The 15,643-nt window shown below is 39.7% G+C and overlaps 1 protein-coding gene across 13 annotated transcripts in view; it reads right to left on the bottom strand.

Moving 5' to 3' along the window:
* Positions 1-15,643, bottom strand: part of RALGAPA1 (Ral GTPase activating protein catalytic subunit alpha 1) — a 287,874-nt gene that overhangs the window by 162,623 nt on the left and 109,608 nt on the right. For 8 of the 13 annotated variants that reach the window (XM_053285328.1, XM_053285342.1, XM_053285334.1 and 5 more), the window contains 3 exons: positions 5,246-6,790; positions 3,370-3,494; positions 553-769 (listed from right to left, as the gene is read on the bottom strand). In XM_053285328.1, coding sequence (XP_053141303.1) covers positions 553-769; positions 3,370-3,494; positions 5,246-6,790 — 1,887 coding nt within the window. The remainder of the gene's footprint in view (positions 1-552; positions 770-3,369; positions 3,495-5,245; positions 6,791-15,643) is intronic. The other 5 variants (XM_053285376.1, XM_053285383.1, XM_053285394.1 and 2 more) reach the window with 2 other exon arrangements.

Raw genomic sequence — 15,643 nt, 5'->3', positions numbered from 1 at the left:
ATAAGATGGAACCCTGTCCCTGAAGGGCTCACAATCTAAAAAGAAACATAAAATAGACACCAGCAACAGTCACTGGAGGTACTGTGCTGGGGGTGGATAGGGCCAGTTACTCTCCCCCTGCTAAATAAAGAGAATCACCACGGTAAAAGGTGCCTCTTTGCCAAGTTAGCAGGGGTTACTTCACAGGGTTGTTGTGAAAGAGAAACTTAAGTATGTAGTACACCGCTCTGGGCTCCTTGGAGGAAGAACAGGATATAAATGTAATTATTATTAATAATAATAATATTTGTAGCCACTGCACACATCTCCCAAAGAAATCTCAGTTCCTGATGTTATGTGCCAATCCAATGGGGCATGAGCAAAAGACATTCCTTGTGACTTTCACTACAGATTACTTCTTTAAACAATTTACTAATGGCAGTCATTCACATTACATTTTTTTCAGTGAAATTTACTGTATAAAGTGGTTTATTTAAAAACAAAACAAAATACGAGCCCGTGTAATAGATATTATGACTCTAAAGAGAGCAAAGTGAGTGAGGGAATACTTGCTTTCAAATTTGTGGCCATCATACTGGAATGCACTGAAGGAGTCAGAATGGCTGTCAGAACTGACAAGGTCACTGCTGCCTGCACTGGCAGGAGACGTCCACTCAGAAGGCACACCCGGATCATCCACAGGGCGCATTTGATTCTGCTTGTTCAGTATGTCAGGAAGGTCTTTTGGAACTTCTAAACTTCCTGGACTGCTCCCTCTTCTTGTCACATTCTAGTTGAAGATGTTTACAGTCAGAAAAGTCTTTAACATTTATATTTATTTATATTTCAGAGACATGGCCCACAGGCAATAGAACAAAAGGATCTAACAATTGCCAATGTTAAGTCAAATTCTGTTTTAAAACAAATACTGAATTTCTTTCAAACAGCTTTTTCTTTGTAATTCATGAACTGTAATAGCAAATGCAACCATTTCATTTGAAGTTATTTCCTATACTGAAATATCCTTTAACAACAATTCCTTAGCCCAACCATTTAATAAAAGAACCTATAACCATTCATATTACAACTAATTTTTAAGAAGTTGCTTTGGCCATTCTGAATTAGAAGCCACCAAGAGCATGTTATTTATTTTTTTATTACATTTCTACACTGCCCCATCCAAAGGCTCTGGGAAGTGCACAGCAAGTAAAAAACAAAAACAAACACCATTTTAAAACACACTGCTTAAAACAATATTAAAACAACTTTAACACAATTCAGAGCTGTTAAAAATGCTTAAGAACAATTTAAAAACCTTGGAAGACCAGGCCAAACATGTAAGTCTTTAGGGCTCTCTTGAAGGCCAACAATGAGCCCAAATTACGGATATCTGCTGAGAGTGCATTATACAGGCCAGTAGCAGTTACAGAGAAGGCTTGGTTCAGAGTCGCCACCAGACGTGCCCTTGGTAACTGGAGATGGACCCCTCTGGATGACTTCAATGTGCGATGGAGATCATACAGAAGAAGGCGCTCTCTAAGGTAACTCGGACCTAAGCCATTCAGGGCTTTAAATGGTGATAACCAGTACTTTGTATTTTGCCCGGAAACGTATTGGCAGCCAGTACAACTATTTGAGAATAAGGCATAATATGGTCTCCCCGGATTACCCCCGAGATCAGTCTGGCTGATGCATTTTGAACGAACTGAAATTTCTGAACTACATACAAAGGCAGCCCCACATAGGGTGCACTGCAATAGCTTAGGTTACCAGCTGATGCACGACTATTTTGAGATCGTTTTCTTCAAGGAATGGACGCAGCTGTCGAATCAGCCGAAGCTAATGGAAAGTGCTCCTGGACATAGCCTCCACCAGGGATACCAGGGTGAGACCTGGATCCAAAAGCACTCCAAAGCTGTGTACCTGTTCCTTCTGGGGGAGTGTAACCCCATTCAGCACAGGAAGATCTAACTCATCCCTGAAATTCCGATCTCCCACAATGAGCACCTCTGTCTTGCTTGGATTCAGTTTCAATTTGTTGACCTTCATCCAGCCCATTACTGCCCATAGGCAGTGAATGCCATTCTGTGGTGGTGGTGGTGGTGGAGAAGAGTAGTCGTATACCAGGGGGCCACTTTTAAAGAAGGTTGGAAGGGATGCTAAGGACCCAGAATGTTGGGGGCAATATGCTAAATCATTGTAAACCGCTTAGAGAGCTCCGGCTATAGAGTGGTATATAAATGTATGTGCTATTGCTATTGCTATTGCTATACTGTCCTGGAGAGTTTCCTAATCCAGGTTCCCACCAGGGCACTGACAGAATCACTGGCAGCACCAACACTGAAACCTTCCAAGGCTTTTTGGAATCCTACTGGATCCAGCAGCCTTCTTGGGTTTCCAAATGAGATGCAAAAGTTGCTCTCATCAGAAAAGGGGACTTTGGACCACTGAGCAACAGACCAGTTCTTTTTTTCTTGAGCCCAGGTAAGACGCTTCTGACGTTGTTTGTTGTTCAGGAGCGGCTTGACAAGAGGAATACGACATTTGAAGCCCATGTCCAGGATCCGTCTGTGTGTGGTGGCTCTTGATGCACTAACTCCAGCCTCAGTCCACTCCTTGTGAAAGTCCCCAACACTTTTGAATGGCCTTTTCCTGACAGTCCTCTCAAGGCTGCGGTCATCCCTGCTGCTTGTGCACTTTTTTCTGCCACACTTTTCCCTTCCACATAACTTTCTATTAATGTGCTTTGATACAGCACTTTGGGAACATCCAACTTCTTTTGCAATTACCTTTTGAGGCTTTCCCTCCTTATGGAGGGTGTCAATGATGGTTTTCTGCACAACTGTCAAGTCAGCAGTCTTTCCCATGATTGGGATTCCTAATGAACCAGACTGAGAGACCATTTAAAGGCTCAGGAACCCTTTGCAGGTGTTATGGATTGATTAGCTGATTGGAGTGGGACACCTGGAGCCTAGACTGTTGAACCTTTTCACAATATTCTAATTTTCTGGGATTGTGGATTTGGGGTTTTCATGAGCTGTACGCCATGATCATCACAATTATAACAAATTAAGGCTTGACTTATCTCGCTTTGCATGTAATGCGTCTGTCTCATATATCAGTTTCACCTTTTAATTTGCATTACTGAAATTAATGGACTTTTGCACGATATTCTAATTTTCCGAGTTTCACCTGTAGGTCTGAATTCTGGGATCGAAAGTTGTAACAAGTTCTCCCATCTTCTATCTTGCCTCAGTACCTTTGATAATGTGGGCAGGTGAAACAGCACCACAAAATTTGTTTTGAATATGCAATGGTAATCCTGTAACTCAATTAACATTAGTATTTTATATATGATATTTTATGATAAAACAAAACATAAAAGCTTACCAAAGCACTACCGCTGCGCAGTCTTTCAGCTATAAACTCATCCATTAGGTCAGGAATATTTGTATTACTACTGCCATTATCATTACCAAGAGGGTTCTGCTTTTGGCTGATATCGTCTCTATTGGCTGAAAGCAAATGAATGACTGAATATAGCAAAGAATACTTTCAACACAAAGTACTAAATAAACTAGGCAACAGAAAAATTACTTGCTAAACATGCAGTTAAATAAGTTCTTTTAAAAAGGATTTAGTTTTAGGAATTAGTAAATCTACCTCTTTCCCTGCAATCCGCCCTATCCCACCAATCACCACTGAGCAAATGTTAGTCAATTTCCAGTGTGACCTTGAAAAGAGCAAGAAAGCTTACAGATAAGCACTACTTAAAGCTGTTAATGCTTGCTTTAAGCATTCATTCTTCATTCTTCTATATCACCAAACATAGTACTCCCCACTTAATTTCACCAGTGTGTGCTAATGAGGTAGATAGTACCAATGATTTGTATGCTTCAATGCAGTACTGTATACACAGAGTACACCTAAATAAAATGGAATGCAATGAACAAATGAAATGGTACAAAAATGAATAAAAACTTTTTAAAATGGTCAATGCTTCATTATCAATATTATACAGAATTACACTGTTTTAAATCATACTGTGAATTCTGTTATATTTTAGTATTTTAACACTGAAGGTTTCAATTTTTTTTAGTTCATATTTGTCCATAACAAAGAATTGTCCTCTCAAGAGACTGCAAAGCAACCATGTTGTTAATTTGGGTGCGACAAAATCTTGAAAAGATCAAGGCATTAAATCAAAATTTTGTGATCCAAATACTCCTAGAATCCAGACTGCACATTTTCTATAAGAAACCAATAAAGAGAATATTGCAATAAATAAATCCAAAATAATCTATAGTACTACAGCCCAGTCTGTTGTGATATGCTTATGCATACAAAGACTGCCCTCAGATGGCATTAACATCTCAATGCAGGATGCATTACAGAACATTCTGTTAATCATGCTTGCAAACAATGGGGGGGGGAGCAAAAAAACCTACCTCACTGCTGAAAGTTAATTTAGTTTTCTTTAAGGTTACTTAATATGTGAAGTATGTGATATAAGGTGGTGATATAAGAGTGACAGTCAGTCTTGCCCATTTTGATTAGCACATAGAGGCCTCACAGAGCTCAAGGAGAACTATCATGGTACCTTTATGCACTTCCATGATCCCAGGAAAACAAAAGCAGTGATAGATGTTGCTAGGAAAACAGTGCATCCATTCCAATGAATGCACACAGAAAGCAATACAGCATGTTCTGAAATAGCTCAAACAAAAATGGATAAATCCACAGTGGATTGTTATGATAAAGTATTCCAAACGTGAAAATTTGACATCTGCTTCAATTTTCAATTGAGGAGGAGGAAGAAAACCAATTGAACCTACAATTGGTTCAACTGTAATCACCAATAACTCTAAAGATAAACTAGATATATCACAAAGACCTTTCCTACTGAAAAGCATATGTAGGCCAATTATATACAAAAGATTGGATTTCAAGGCTTGCCAGGAAAGGTATGGTACAGACAGAATCCCTCCATTTATCGTCACTTCCTCTTCCCTATCTTAAGTGTTCAGCAGCAAAGTGGTTCAGCAAACGTTTTTTTAAAAGGATAATAATTAGTAATTCAAAGTTTATAAATGTAACTTATGCTTGGGGGAAATTCAGCTGGCCATATGCGCATGCAAAACCAAACAGGAAAAGCACTGATCATCCCAAAGCCTTTTGATTGCTTTATAAGAGCTTGCTTCAGGTGCATTAAGCCAAACTGGTGCTGCCTTTCTCCTTTTGTGCTCTGCACACTGTTAGTGCTCACCTGCAGCTTTCTTTCCAAAATAGCCCATTACATGACTGCACAGATCCCTCAGTGGAGCCTCTGCTGGCACTCTGCTCTGCCTCTGTGGGGAAACATTTGCCTTCGGCTTCGAAAGAGCATGTACAACAGATTTATAAACACCACCCAGGGAGCCCTGCTGTTGTCCCGACTCCTGACTCGATGGCTTAGGTGGGCTACGATTAGACATTTGATTTACTCCAATACTTTCCTTCTGCAACGTGAGTGCTGGAATTTCTGCTGATTCTTTAATCTGTTTAATATTAGCAGATGTACTGACTGCATCTAGAGGCCTATATATTCCGGGTTTGACCAGCATAGCCACAGTGGATGAGCTGGTGCTTGTGTTGCTGCTGCTACTGCTTCCGCTACTGAAACCACTGAGTTTACGAAGTCTTGCTTTCCATGGGGCCTCTTTGTTTTCTAGAGGATTGTAAAACTGAACTGATTCAGTAGATGGCCTAAAGGTAACATGGACACTGTTTCGTTTTTTAGCTGCTATTTTCATTATTTTAGCCTTATGGGTTACGGTTTCAGATATGCTTCTCTTAGTTGGTGACACTTTGCTCATGCCTGTAATGTGAAGCATTTCAGGGTTAACTAAGGTTTTAGGTGGCATTTTCTTTGCATGCATAACACTTGTGTTGGTTATTTTTTCGTTGAAAAGGGCACTTCTTTGCCTTTCAGCTAACATTGTTTCCATAGATACATCTACATCAGTGGCAATTTGTCTGTACAAGTATCTCTTTCTTTCCTTGTCACTAGGACTACTCGACCCATGATCAGGCAGGTTTTGGCTGTGTTTATCGATATTTAACTGTTTAGCTTTATCAGCTTGGCTTCTTGTAGAATTGTCTATTTGTGTAGGTGCAATATTACTTATAAAGCCACTTTGGTTTTGCTCCAACTGCAGCTTTGCATTATCGGCACTTTCTGTAACAGTGGTACTATTTGCACATATAACAGTCTGGTCTGTATACTCTACTTCATCCAATGGCAATTTATTACTCCTACTTATTCCCGTATCAACTTCATGAGGAGAAGGCTCATGTTTATCTATCTCAATGCTACAGCAAAGTTCTTCTTTTTCTTTAAGATATTCTCTCAGAGAGGAAAGAAGATCATCTTCACCTTCAAGGTCAACATACTGATTTTGTTCAAAGGCTGTATCTGCAAGTTCTACTGGCCCTATCAAATGACAGAGATGGTCATAAATACTATCCCCAACTTCCAGAGAGGACTCTCTGCTATTTGTATCAGTAACATGACTTTCAGTGGATCTACATATTGAAGAGGCCTCAGTGGAACTCTGTAAGCTTGGAGCATGATGGGATGAACCGTCAATGACAGGAACTGCACCTTTGACTCGTTCAACTGAGAATGGTTCCAGGATATCAGATGTGCTGCTGCTCCGTGGTAGTGGCTGCTCCTCATTCAGTGCATCAAAAACTTCACTGGGAGTTTCTTCACTCTGAGAAAAATGTCTGACACGAGATGGACGTGGGAGGATTTGAGCATCATCCATGTCTGTAGAAAAAGTATGTGCTTAGTATACATTTTATCTATGTATTAGATTTCACTGCTCAATGTAACAATGTTTTAAAAGAAGTCCAAATCACTTCTTCAAGTACAATGCAATATTCTCTACAAAAACTAAAATGTTATTAAAAACACACACGTACACACGCAAGCACACGCGCGCACACAATCTAGTACAGAACGAGATATAAATGAGTTAGACCATCAGAACAGAGTCTTAAAATGTTAACATGCATGGAAAAAGACAGCAAGATCATGGGAGATTTGGAAATGTTAAAGCTAGGGCTGTGCCAATAAGTTATTAAATACTAGTTTAATTCACACTTCCTAATACTGCTATTTTGGAAAATACACAACTCAAGAGTGGGCTCCAAACATTTATAGTGACAATTAAGTTGACTCACTTCACAGAAGTAGCTATGTTACCAATTATTATTCAGAAGACACTCTTACACACAAACCTACGTGAGTAGATTTTTTTTTTAAAAAGGAATATTAAGATAAAGGACTGGGTTGTTACCTCTGAATGCCTCTCCACTGTTACTCCAGATGCCAATCCATTGTAGTGTGCTCCCCAAGTTTTTAGAGGCTAGGCAAGGAATCTACACACATATACCCCTTTCAGCCTCCAACTGAGATCTTCCAAAGCAATTAGCATTATAAAAAGCAGGAAGTCAGGTTGCTTACCTGTAACTTTGGTTCTTCTAGTGATCATCTGTAGTTTCATACCTATGAACACCATCCGGCTTCAGGCCACACAGACTTTGTGAAAGATACCAAAGACACCAAAACAGCCTACAACATCATCCATTTACCAAGTAGGACCTGCAGGTCTTCTACGCTAAGAGGTTGAGCAAGAGTGTACTCTAGAACTAGACATGGACTGAGTTTGGGGTCGATGGCAGGATCTAGAAGGCAAACAAGAGTTCTAGTGCCTGGAGCTGGAACATCAAGAGCAATAACGCAATACTTGCTATTGAGGGATTGGAGATCTTGACCTAGAGTAGCTTGTGTAGTGCTCATCCCATTCATATTCCACATAGATCACTGGTCTCTAGTGCCAATGGCACCAGTCAGAGTTTTTGTAATAATAATCTGTAGCTAGAAACTCATATTGTTTGGCTATATATCAATTGGCTCAATCCCTGGTGGACTCCACATAGGGAGAGCGCTGGCACAATGCTGAGATCTTGAGCTCCACAGAGGCCTGGAAGACTAAGAGATGTCTTGACTGGAGATCTATGGTATTGTATGTACAGCAATGGTGGTTTGAATCCATGGGACATAAATAGGAACCTCCAGTTCTCTTTTAGTGTTGTGAGTGGCAGTTGATAAACAGACTGGGTCTAGAGGCTAGATAATTAGCTTAGATGACTCCAAGACACCTGAAAGCCCTGTTCGGTGAATGGACGATGTTGCAGGCTTCTTCAGTTTCTTTGGTATCTTTAGAAAAGTCTGTCCACTCAGAAGCAACACCTTGGATTTCTTAGGCTGAGGTTCTGACACCAGTGAGTACCACTGGTGTGAACCACAGAGACCACGAAGAAGAACTTCATTTCTTATAAGAACCAAAAGAGAGATTACAGTGTGCCAGAGGAAGTCTAACACATATTGAACCTGCTGCTTTTACTTATTACTGAACATACTATTTAACTTTTTTTAAATGACCCAAATCAAACTTGATCCTAACAGAACATCTACTGTTCCTCTAGGGTGGGGAGGACTAGCACCTGGAGCAAGAGGAGAAAAAACACTTGCAGATAAGAACCCAATTTCCCTTTCTTGCTGTTCTAGATGCCAGCCCTAATCAGTATGCTCTCTGGGTGAAATAGGGGGATAAGGAATAGCCATGCTCAAATTCACAAATGTGAGGTCTGTGCAGGCACAGAACCCATTTCCTTATGATTACAACGGATCACGATCCAGATCTATGGTTGATGATGATTTCCATTGATAATGAGGCCTCAACATGTGTTCATAGAAGTATTTCTACAGCGGTTTAAATCTCCAAGATGCAAGTATTAATCAATTTTTAAGTGGAGGCAGCTGATGCTCTGATTCACCCTTTAATCACTCATACTGGTGTCTAAACTACTATAAATCGAGATTTTTGTTCACTTCCATTATTCTAGCCTGCATCTAGGCACAAGAACATTTTATTACTGTGGAATACACAAAGTATAGTCTGGATGAGAAGAGTCACAACCCTCATATTTTTTTAAATGCAATCAAGCACATGACCTTTAGACAGAGGAAATAGGAAGGGATGGACTGTAAAGTCCCTTAAGTGGGACTCTGGATTAGAATTTTAACCACAGGTTAAATAATCTGCCCAGCACTAATAGCAAAATGAGCATATTTGCACTCAAGAACTTGCGTTACACAGTTGGATTGATTTGTTCTTAGTGGAACAGTGGACAATTTGGCCCTAGCCAATGTGAAAGCTTGAGAGTGTTGGGCTTAAGTCTCATCTAGCTCAAGAATATTTCAACACATGCTTAACTTTGGTGCTGACAACATTATTTTATGGGGGATGCAACAAGCAATGAAGTAGACCCAGATGATCTACTGTTTTCAGTTAGTGAATTGTTTCTACAATGCTACCAAGGCGGAAACAACTCTAGCTTCTCATAGGCTCTCCCATACTGTAGTCATGCAAGTCAACACTAACAGGTTACGTTTTTACGGCCAGGACATTAAAATAGATGTGGTGCCATTTCAACAATAAGGAAGGAAGACTATACTTTAACACAAGGTGTCCAAAAAAACCTGTCAAGATCAAAATTATGGCCAATATTGACACTGACAGTTGCTCAATAATTTCGATTTCAGGACAATCAGTGATTGGTTTTGGTGGAAGAAAAACCTTTGTAGCATGCAGAAATCTACAACACTGATAGAAATCTGGTAGTTATGAAATCAATTTTGAAAGAAATATTGTAACGTTACAGGCACATACTTCTGCCTCTGATATCAAGATAAATGAGAGAAAGGAATCATGGTACCTATACTCTGATACTATGGAGTATTCATGCTCACAGTGGTGATGGTACAGAGCTAAGTTCAAATAATGAGACTGAGTATCCAAACCCCTGTGCAGTGTTATATTGCAGGCTATGACAATAACAACACTGTGGCACAAAAGATGAGAGTGGCACGAAATCTGAATGTGTCAATTCTTTTAACTTTTCCCAGATTATGCATCCTCCAGTAAGCTGCTTCTGTCATCCTTTCAGGTAAATATAGAGTCCTCCATGACATAAACTCATCCTTTTCTTTGCTTTCCAGGAATTGGTCAGAATAGAGGAGGAGAGACAGAAGTATTTCCTCATCGACAGCTGTGAAGGAACTGAAGGGAGATGCTCCAACTGCTCTTCCTTAGTCATCATGTCCAGCATGTAGGATGACATTAAAGCATCTTAGGAAGCTATGGAAGTGTCTGGCATGGGCACATTCCTAATAGTGTGAATGCACAGAGGACCATGACAAGATCACTCATTTTCTTCAATCCTTTACATTTGGAGGGCATCACCATCTTTATATAGCTACTTCACCTGAATGTACACTATAGGCAGAGCTCTAGATTTGACACATTCCACACTTCTGGGAGTCCACCCTTCTGGGAGATCCTCATCTCTTCCCAGAAGTAGCTACTTGATTGAGTCTGAGGGAGATTCTAACCATACAGAAGTAGGCGGCTTCCCTAGTTCCCAAGACACATCAGGTGCTTACTTCCTGATCCGTGGGCTAATAAGAAACCTGGCTTTGAGTCCTTTCAGCTAAATAGGCAAATGGATATATATTACATTGGGTTTTTTTCCTGCCTGGTTTCACTCTTTTTGCATTGGTTTGATATGCCATTTTGCTACTTTTAGTAATTTTGTTTTGTTTGACTCTGACTGTACTGTTTTTATGTTAGCCACTTTGAGCACCTCTTCAGAGGAGAAAAGAGGGTTACAAAACTTTAAAATAAATGACTTAAAATTACAGAAAGATTTGCTGTTGTGTTATCAGAGCAGCCTACAGGAAGACTGATCTACTTGTGATGGTGCTCCCTTACCGAGTTAATTCTGTTTGTGAATACAGAAAAATCTACCTACTAAGGAAGATAGCACCCCATGGTTGAGTAGCATCTGAAACAGCAGGGAGAAAGAAGTGAGGGGAAAATCTGTACTGTTAGAACATGGTTCAGGCATAGAGCACAAGTAAGCATTATCAATTTTTAAAAATCTTATATTCTGTACCAAAAACAGCTTAATATTAAATCCATAGGTTTGTATCTTAAGAAGTATGCATGCAATAGCACTCACACAACCTTCCTTGCACCCCCCTTGAATCACCTCAAAAGGTTGCTCCAGGAGATCAGGAACCCCTGAGAATGGAATGATTTGTTGTGTAGAGGGCTTACGTGCACGCATGCATGGGAATCCCTGGAAACTGTGCAGAGGTATTTCACATGAGCAAGAACTTGCTTGTGGAAGGTCTTGCACTGTTTCCAGGAAATCCTCCCTCCCACTGCAGCCCCCTGTGCCATATCCCACACTATTCCCAAGGGTTCTCTGACTCTGCCAAGAGTGGTATTTTAGAGGGCTCAGAGAGTTGTCTGAGGGAGAGGGGCTGGGAACACTCTGCATGAGAATCATTGCATTTATGCTACTTAGGATATGTGTGATGATTTTTAAAAATCATTTTTTTAATATAGTGCATTTTATAAGAGCTAATTATACTGGAAAAAAGAAAAGTATAGTTCTACAAGTCCACCTCTGCACAAAAAGAAAAACATTTTTATGATCACATAGATTTTATTTTCTTCTTAGAGACCACATAATAATGCTCTACAGTCAAACCTTGCTACTCATGGGGGTTCCGTTCCTCGCCTACTACCTTGAGTAATGAAACCGCAAGTAACGAGGCATTATGCCTATGGGAAAAGAGGGATTAGGTTCCAGAATGGACCCCAAAACTGGAAAAACCATGAAAAGACAGCACCCCCCAAAAAAATTGAAACTGTTACTGCACTCTCATGTGCTCAGGAATGCCCCCCACATCCACAAAATGCCCCTGAAATGCCTAAAAACCCACAAAAAATCATGGGGAAAGTGTGGTCTTTTTAAAAAAAGAAATGAACCACAATGACTCCTCCTGACAAAATGGCAGCCAGAAGTGAGCTCCGCAGTCACTTCCAGCCCTCTACGCGGGTTTTAACTCTTTTGTATCTGTGGATAATGAAACCAGGTGTCAATTAGACACCCATGAATACACAAAGCTATGGACACAGAATCCGTAAGTAATGAGATTTGCCTGTATTAAAAGTATCATCTCTAATCACTCAGTACTAGTTATAAAACAATTTACCTTGTCTGAATACTTCTCTAAAAAGCAGCAGCATTTTAACTTTGAAATACCTTTTTCTAAAGTTGTTATTTTTAATCACTTTATTACTTCTCCTCCCCCCCCCACCTTAGAGGCCTAAAGCAGCTCTAACTTAATACATCTTATTTGGAAAACACTTGCCATCATTAATTAGGTTAAATCTACAATAGTAACTAATTTACATCAACCATAGCTTCAAGATAGTTAAGCTGAGTAAACAATTTTGAAATAAAGTGAGATTTCAGATGTGGTGTGTTCACATAACAGATCAGCTTAAAAATTAGTACAAAATGGCCAAGATGAATAGTCTTGGGAATGTCTTTTACTCCCCGACGTATTAGGAAAATAGTAAAAAGTGCCTGAGGAACTTAGAAAAATATGGTTCAAATCAGTAATGGAAATGTCACAATTATTGAGCGATTTTCAAAATGCTTGGGTCGGTAATTTAGACTTTAAAACATCCTAAAAGTCTGAAATGTGTTCTTTTTTTCTAGCTGTGTGTGGAAAAATATCATTAGTAAGTTTATTTGTTATTACTGTTAATTGTAGAACTCCATTTTAAAACAGTCTGTTCTCAGAAGTGAAATGAGGTAATATTGGTTCTGTCCCCAGCAAAGATATGAGCATATCAAAATATGGCCCACTAGGCCCCTATTTCTCCCTTGGTGCACACTGGGTTATTAAACGGGAATGGGTAGCCTAGCCTGTGCGTGCCAGTGATATCCCTATCCAGCCCTTTCTCATGTCTGGGTGCAAGTTACTTGACCTCCAGCTCAAGCAACTAGCTGAGAGGGAGAGCTAAGGTGATTCAAGAGTTTTATAGAAGTCTCCTTTCCCCAGTAACAGAATATCACTTTGAGGACTGATCCCTATCAGCCTTATGCTGATTCCTCCACATGCAGGTGGATCATGTCTTTGGTGTTTTTATTTTTGATATTTTACTAATTAAAGTTATTTGATAAAAGCTTTAAATAAGGTAAAAGTTACTTTGAAAATTCTGATTCAAAGGGATGGCAGCTTGCTAGATTCTTATCACCACAGAATCTGAATCCTGAAGGAATGTGCCTGTGAAGTGTTTTCAAAGTTTTGTTTAAAGGTAGCAAAGCAGACTAAGTAAGCATGAAGTCATTTGAATGATCACAGTTTAGATTAACTGCATGAACCACTCCTGCAAAACTATCTGCATAATTAAAAAAATATGGTTGCATTTACTTCAGTGTAAAATCCCTCACTATCGACAAAGAAAATAAAGGCTATGTTATAGAAAATAAATACTATGCAAAAGAAATGTGCTAACATTTCCTAACATTCTAGTCTCTTTGGGCCACAATATATCACAAAAGTGCAAATAAAGGGCAGAGTGGGGGAAGAATGAAAAGTGCAAATGGCGGGGCGGAGGGGAGTCCAAAGAATTTGATGCATAGTTAGAATGTTCTAACTTTTCTTTGGGAGAAGTCAGTTCTTTCAAAAAGAGATCAGAGCTGTCTTCCACAACATTTCAATTGGCAATATGGCTCTACAGAAGTATTTAATTAATTAATTAATTAATTAACATTTATATCCCACTCTTTCTCCAAGGAGCCCAGAGCATACTACATACTTAAGTTTCTCCTCACAACAACCCTATGAAGTAGGGTTGAAGTGACTGGCCCAGAGTCACCCTGCTAGTATCACTCTGACCACTACACCACACTGGTCACAGGCCAGGTCACAGGATTGCAACTTTTCAAAGAGCATTCTCCAGAAGGACACAGCTATGCAGTCCAGACGTTTGGGAAATATAGTTAAGAATGAACACCAGAACGATAAACATCAAGTTAGCCTGAAATTATTGTTCTTGGTTCTTATTAGTCCTCAAGGTATTAGTAGCCCAAACAGATATCAAAATAAGGTAGTAATAGCTCAGGCAGAGGTAGGCCAACATTATCACCATTTTGGCAATCAATTAGTAGAATTTTCCTGTCATTAAAATGGCTTCACTCCTGGAACAGAGACAGAACCCCCAGTTACTGTTCCCTGCCTGCCACCCACTTACCATTACCAATGATAAGAACAGTTATTGGTGCATAACAACCATTTTTCAGTTGCAGAACTAGACTGTGAGCATGACAGATTGCTGCCAGAGGAAAACAAGACTGCATTGAGTGATGTAAAACTGCATGCAAACTCCTGTGAAGCAGATCTTTGCGGTTTTTGGATAGCCCTGTGTACAGAGTAGCGCAAGCATAGCCTTCTCACATTCCCTTGGATTAGGGAGGAGGAGATTGTAGAAATAAATCTCTCTTTTCCTTCTATAATACATTTGGTAAGGTTACTTCCTCATCATTTACAAAGTTGGTTGTCAACTGTTCTGGGGTTATATAGTTTAAATTAATGGAAACTTGTTTGAGTTTATTTAATTATCATAATCCAGTGGGTGTGAGCATAGCTGGTTATACTTAATGCCCTGGTAACACATAGACAATTTAATGTGATCTGAGTGGAAACTGCTATCATATTAATATGAGCAGCAATCTGCGGGTTTCCTATAAAATGCAGTTTGAAGGTGTCCATCCAGTAAATGAATATCTAAAATGTTAACACTAGTGCTGGAAATTCAAAATAAGCAGAAACTCTCACAAGAAATGATGGAGGACTGGGTTCATGAGCAACCTCAGAATGTGAGCAGATGACATACAATTAAAGACACATTCAAAGACAAAAGAAACTCTTGGTAGATAATTATTAGGGATGTGCAACTTGATTTGCACAGAATTGGGGACAATTCACTAATTTGACCACAAATCAAATTGTCCCTAAAGTGGCAGGGCTGATCTGAGGTAAAATTGAATCAGCCCCAATTCACTGTGAATAGATTTGCATGATTCGTGTTACAGGTGCCATTTTGACTCCATGTTTTTCCTCTTGCTGATTGGTTTTCTGGCACTGGCTTCCAATTGGCTTGAGATCTCCTTGCTTCTTGGTTGGCTTGTCGACATTCAAATCAAGTGCTGGCATGGGAAACTGCCCCCATTGGCTGGCGGGGGGGGGAATAAAAAAGGATTTTTCAAAATGTATTTAAGGGACTGCTTGGAGGCTGAGAGAACCATTGCTTTTGTGCCTCGGGAGAGAAGGATCAGAGAGACTGCAGTAGCACTGAGAGCATAGTGGTGATGTTATGCACCTGCCTACCTGCCCCCCAGTGAGTGGAGAGAGAGCGCCAACCTGCTAGGCTTATCTGTCTCTATTTTTCCGTTAAATTTGCAGTGCCAACCATTTTATTGTTTTTCTACCTTTAAAAAAAATTGTACCAGCAGCACCACTGGTTGCTACTTACAATTTTACTTTATTTGAATGTATTATTCTTGCTTATAGCTAGTGGCTTTAATAACTGGAGTGCTATGCTGTTTTTTTGTGGTCCCCACCACCCCCACATACTTATTGCTTTTGGATTTGCACCTCTACAAGCTTATTTTTGTTTTGATTAGG

Source organism: Hemicordylus capensis, chromosome 1, assembly GCF_027244095.1.
Source record: "Hemicordylus capensis ecotype Gifberg chromosome 1, rHemCap1.1.pri, whole genome shotgun sequence".
Classification (NCBI taxonomy): domain Eukaryota; kingdom Metazoa; phylum Chordata; class Lepidosauria; order Squamata; family Cordylidae; genus Hemicordylus; species Hemicordylus capensis.
The sequence above is the reverse complement of the archived record's forward strand: the minus strand, read 5'-3'. Positions and strand labels throughout refer to the sequence as shown.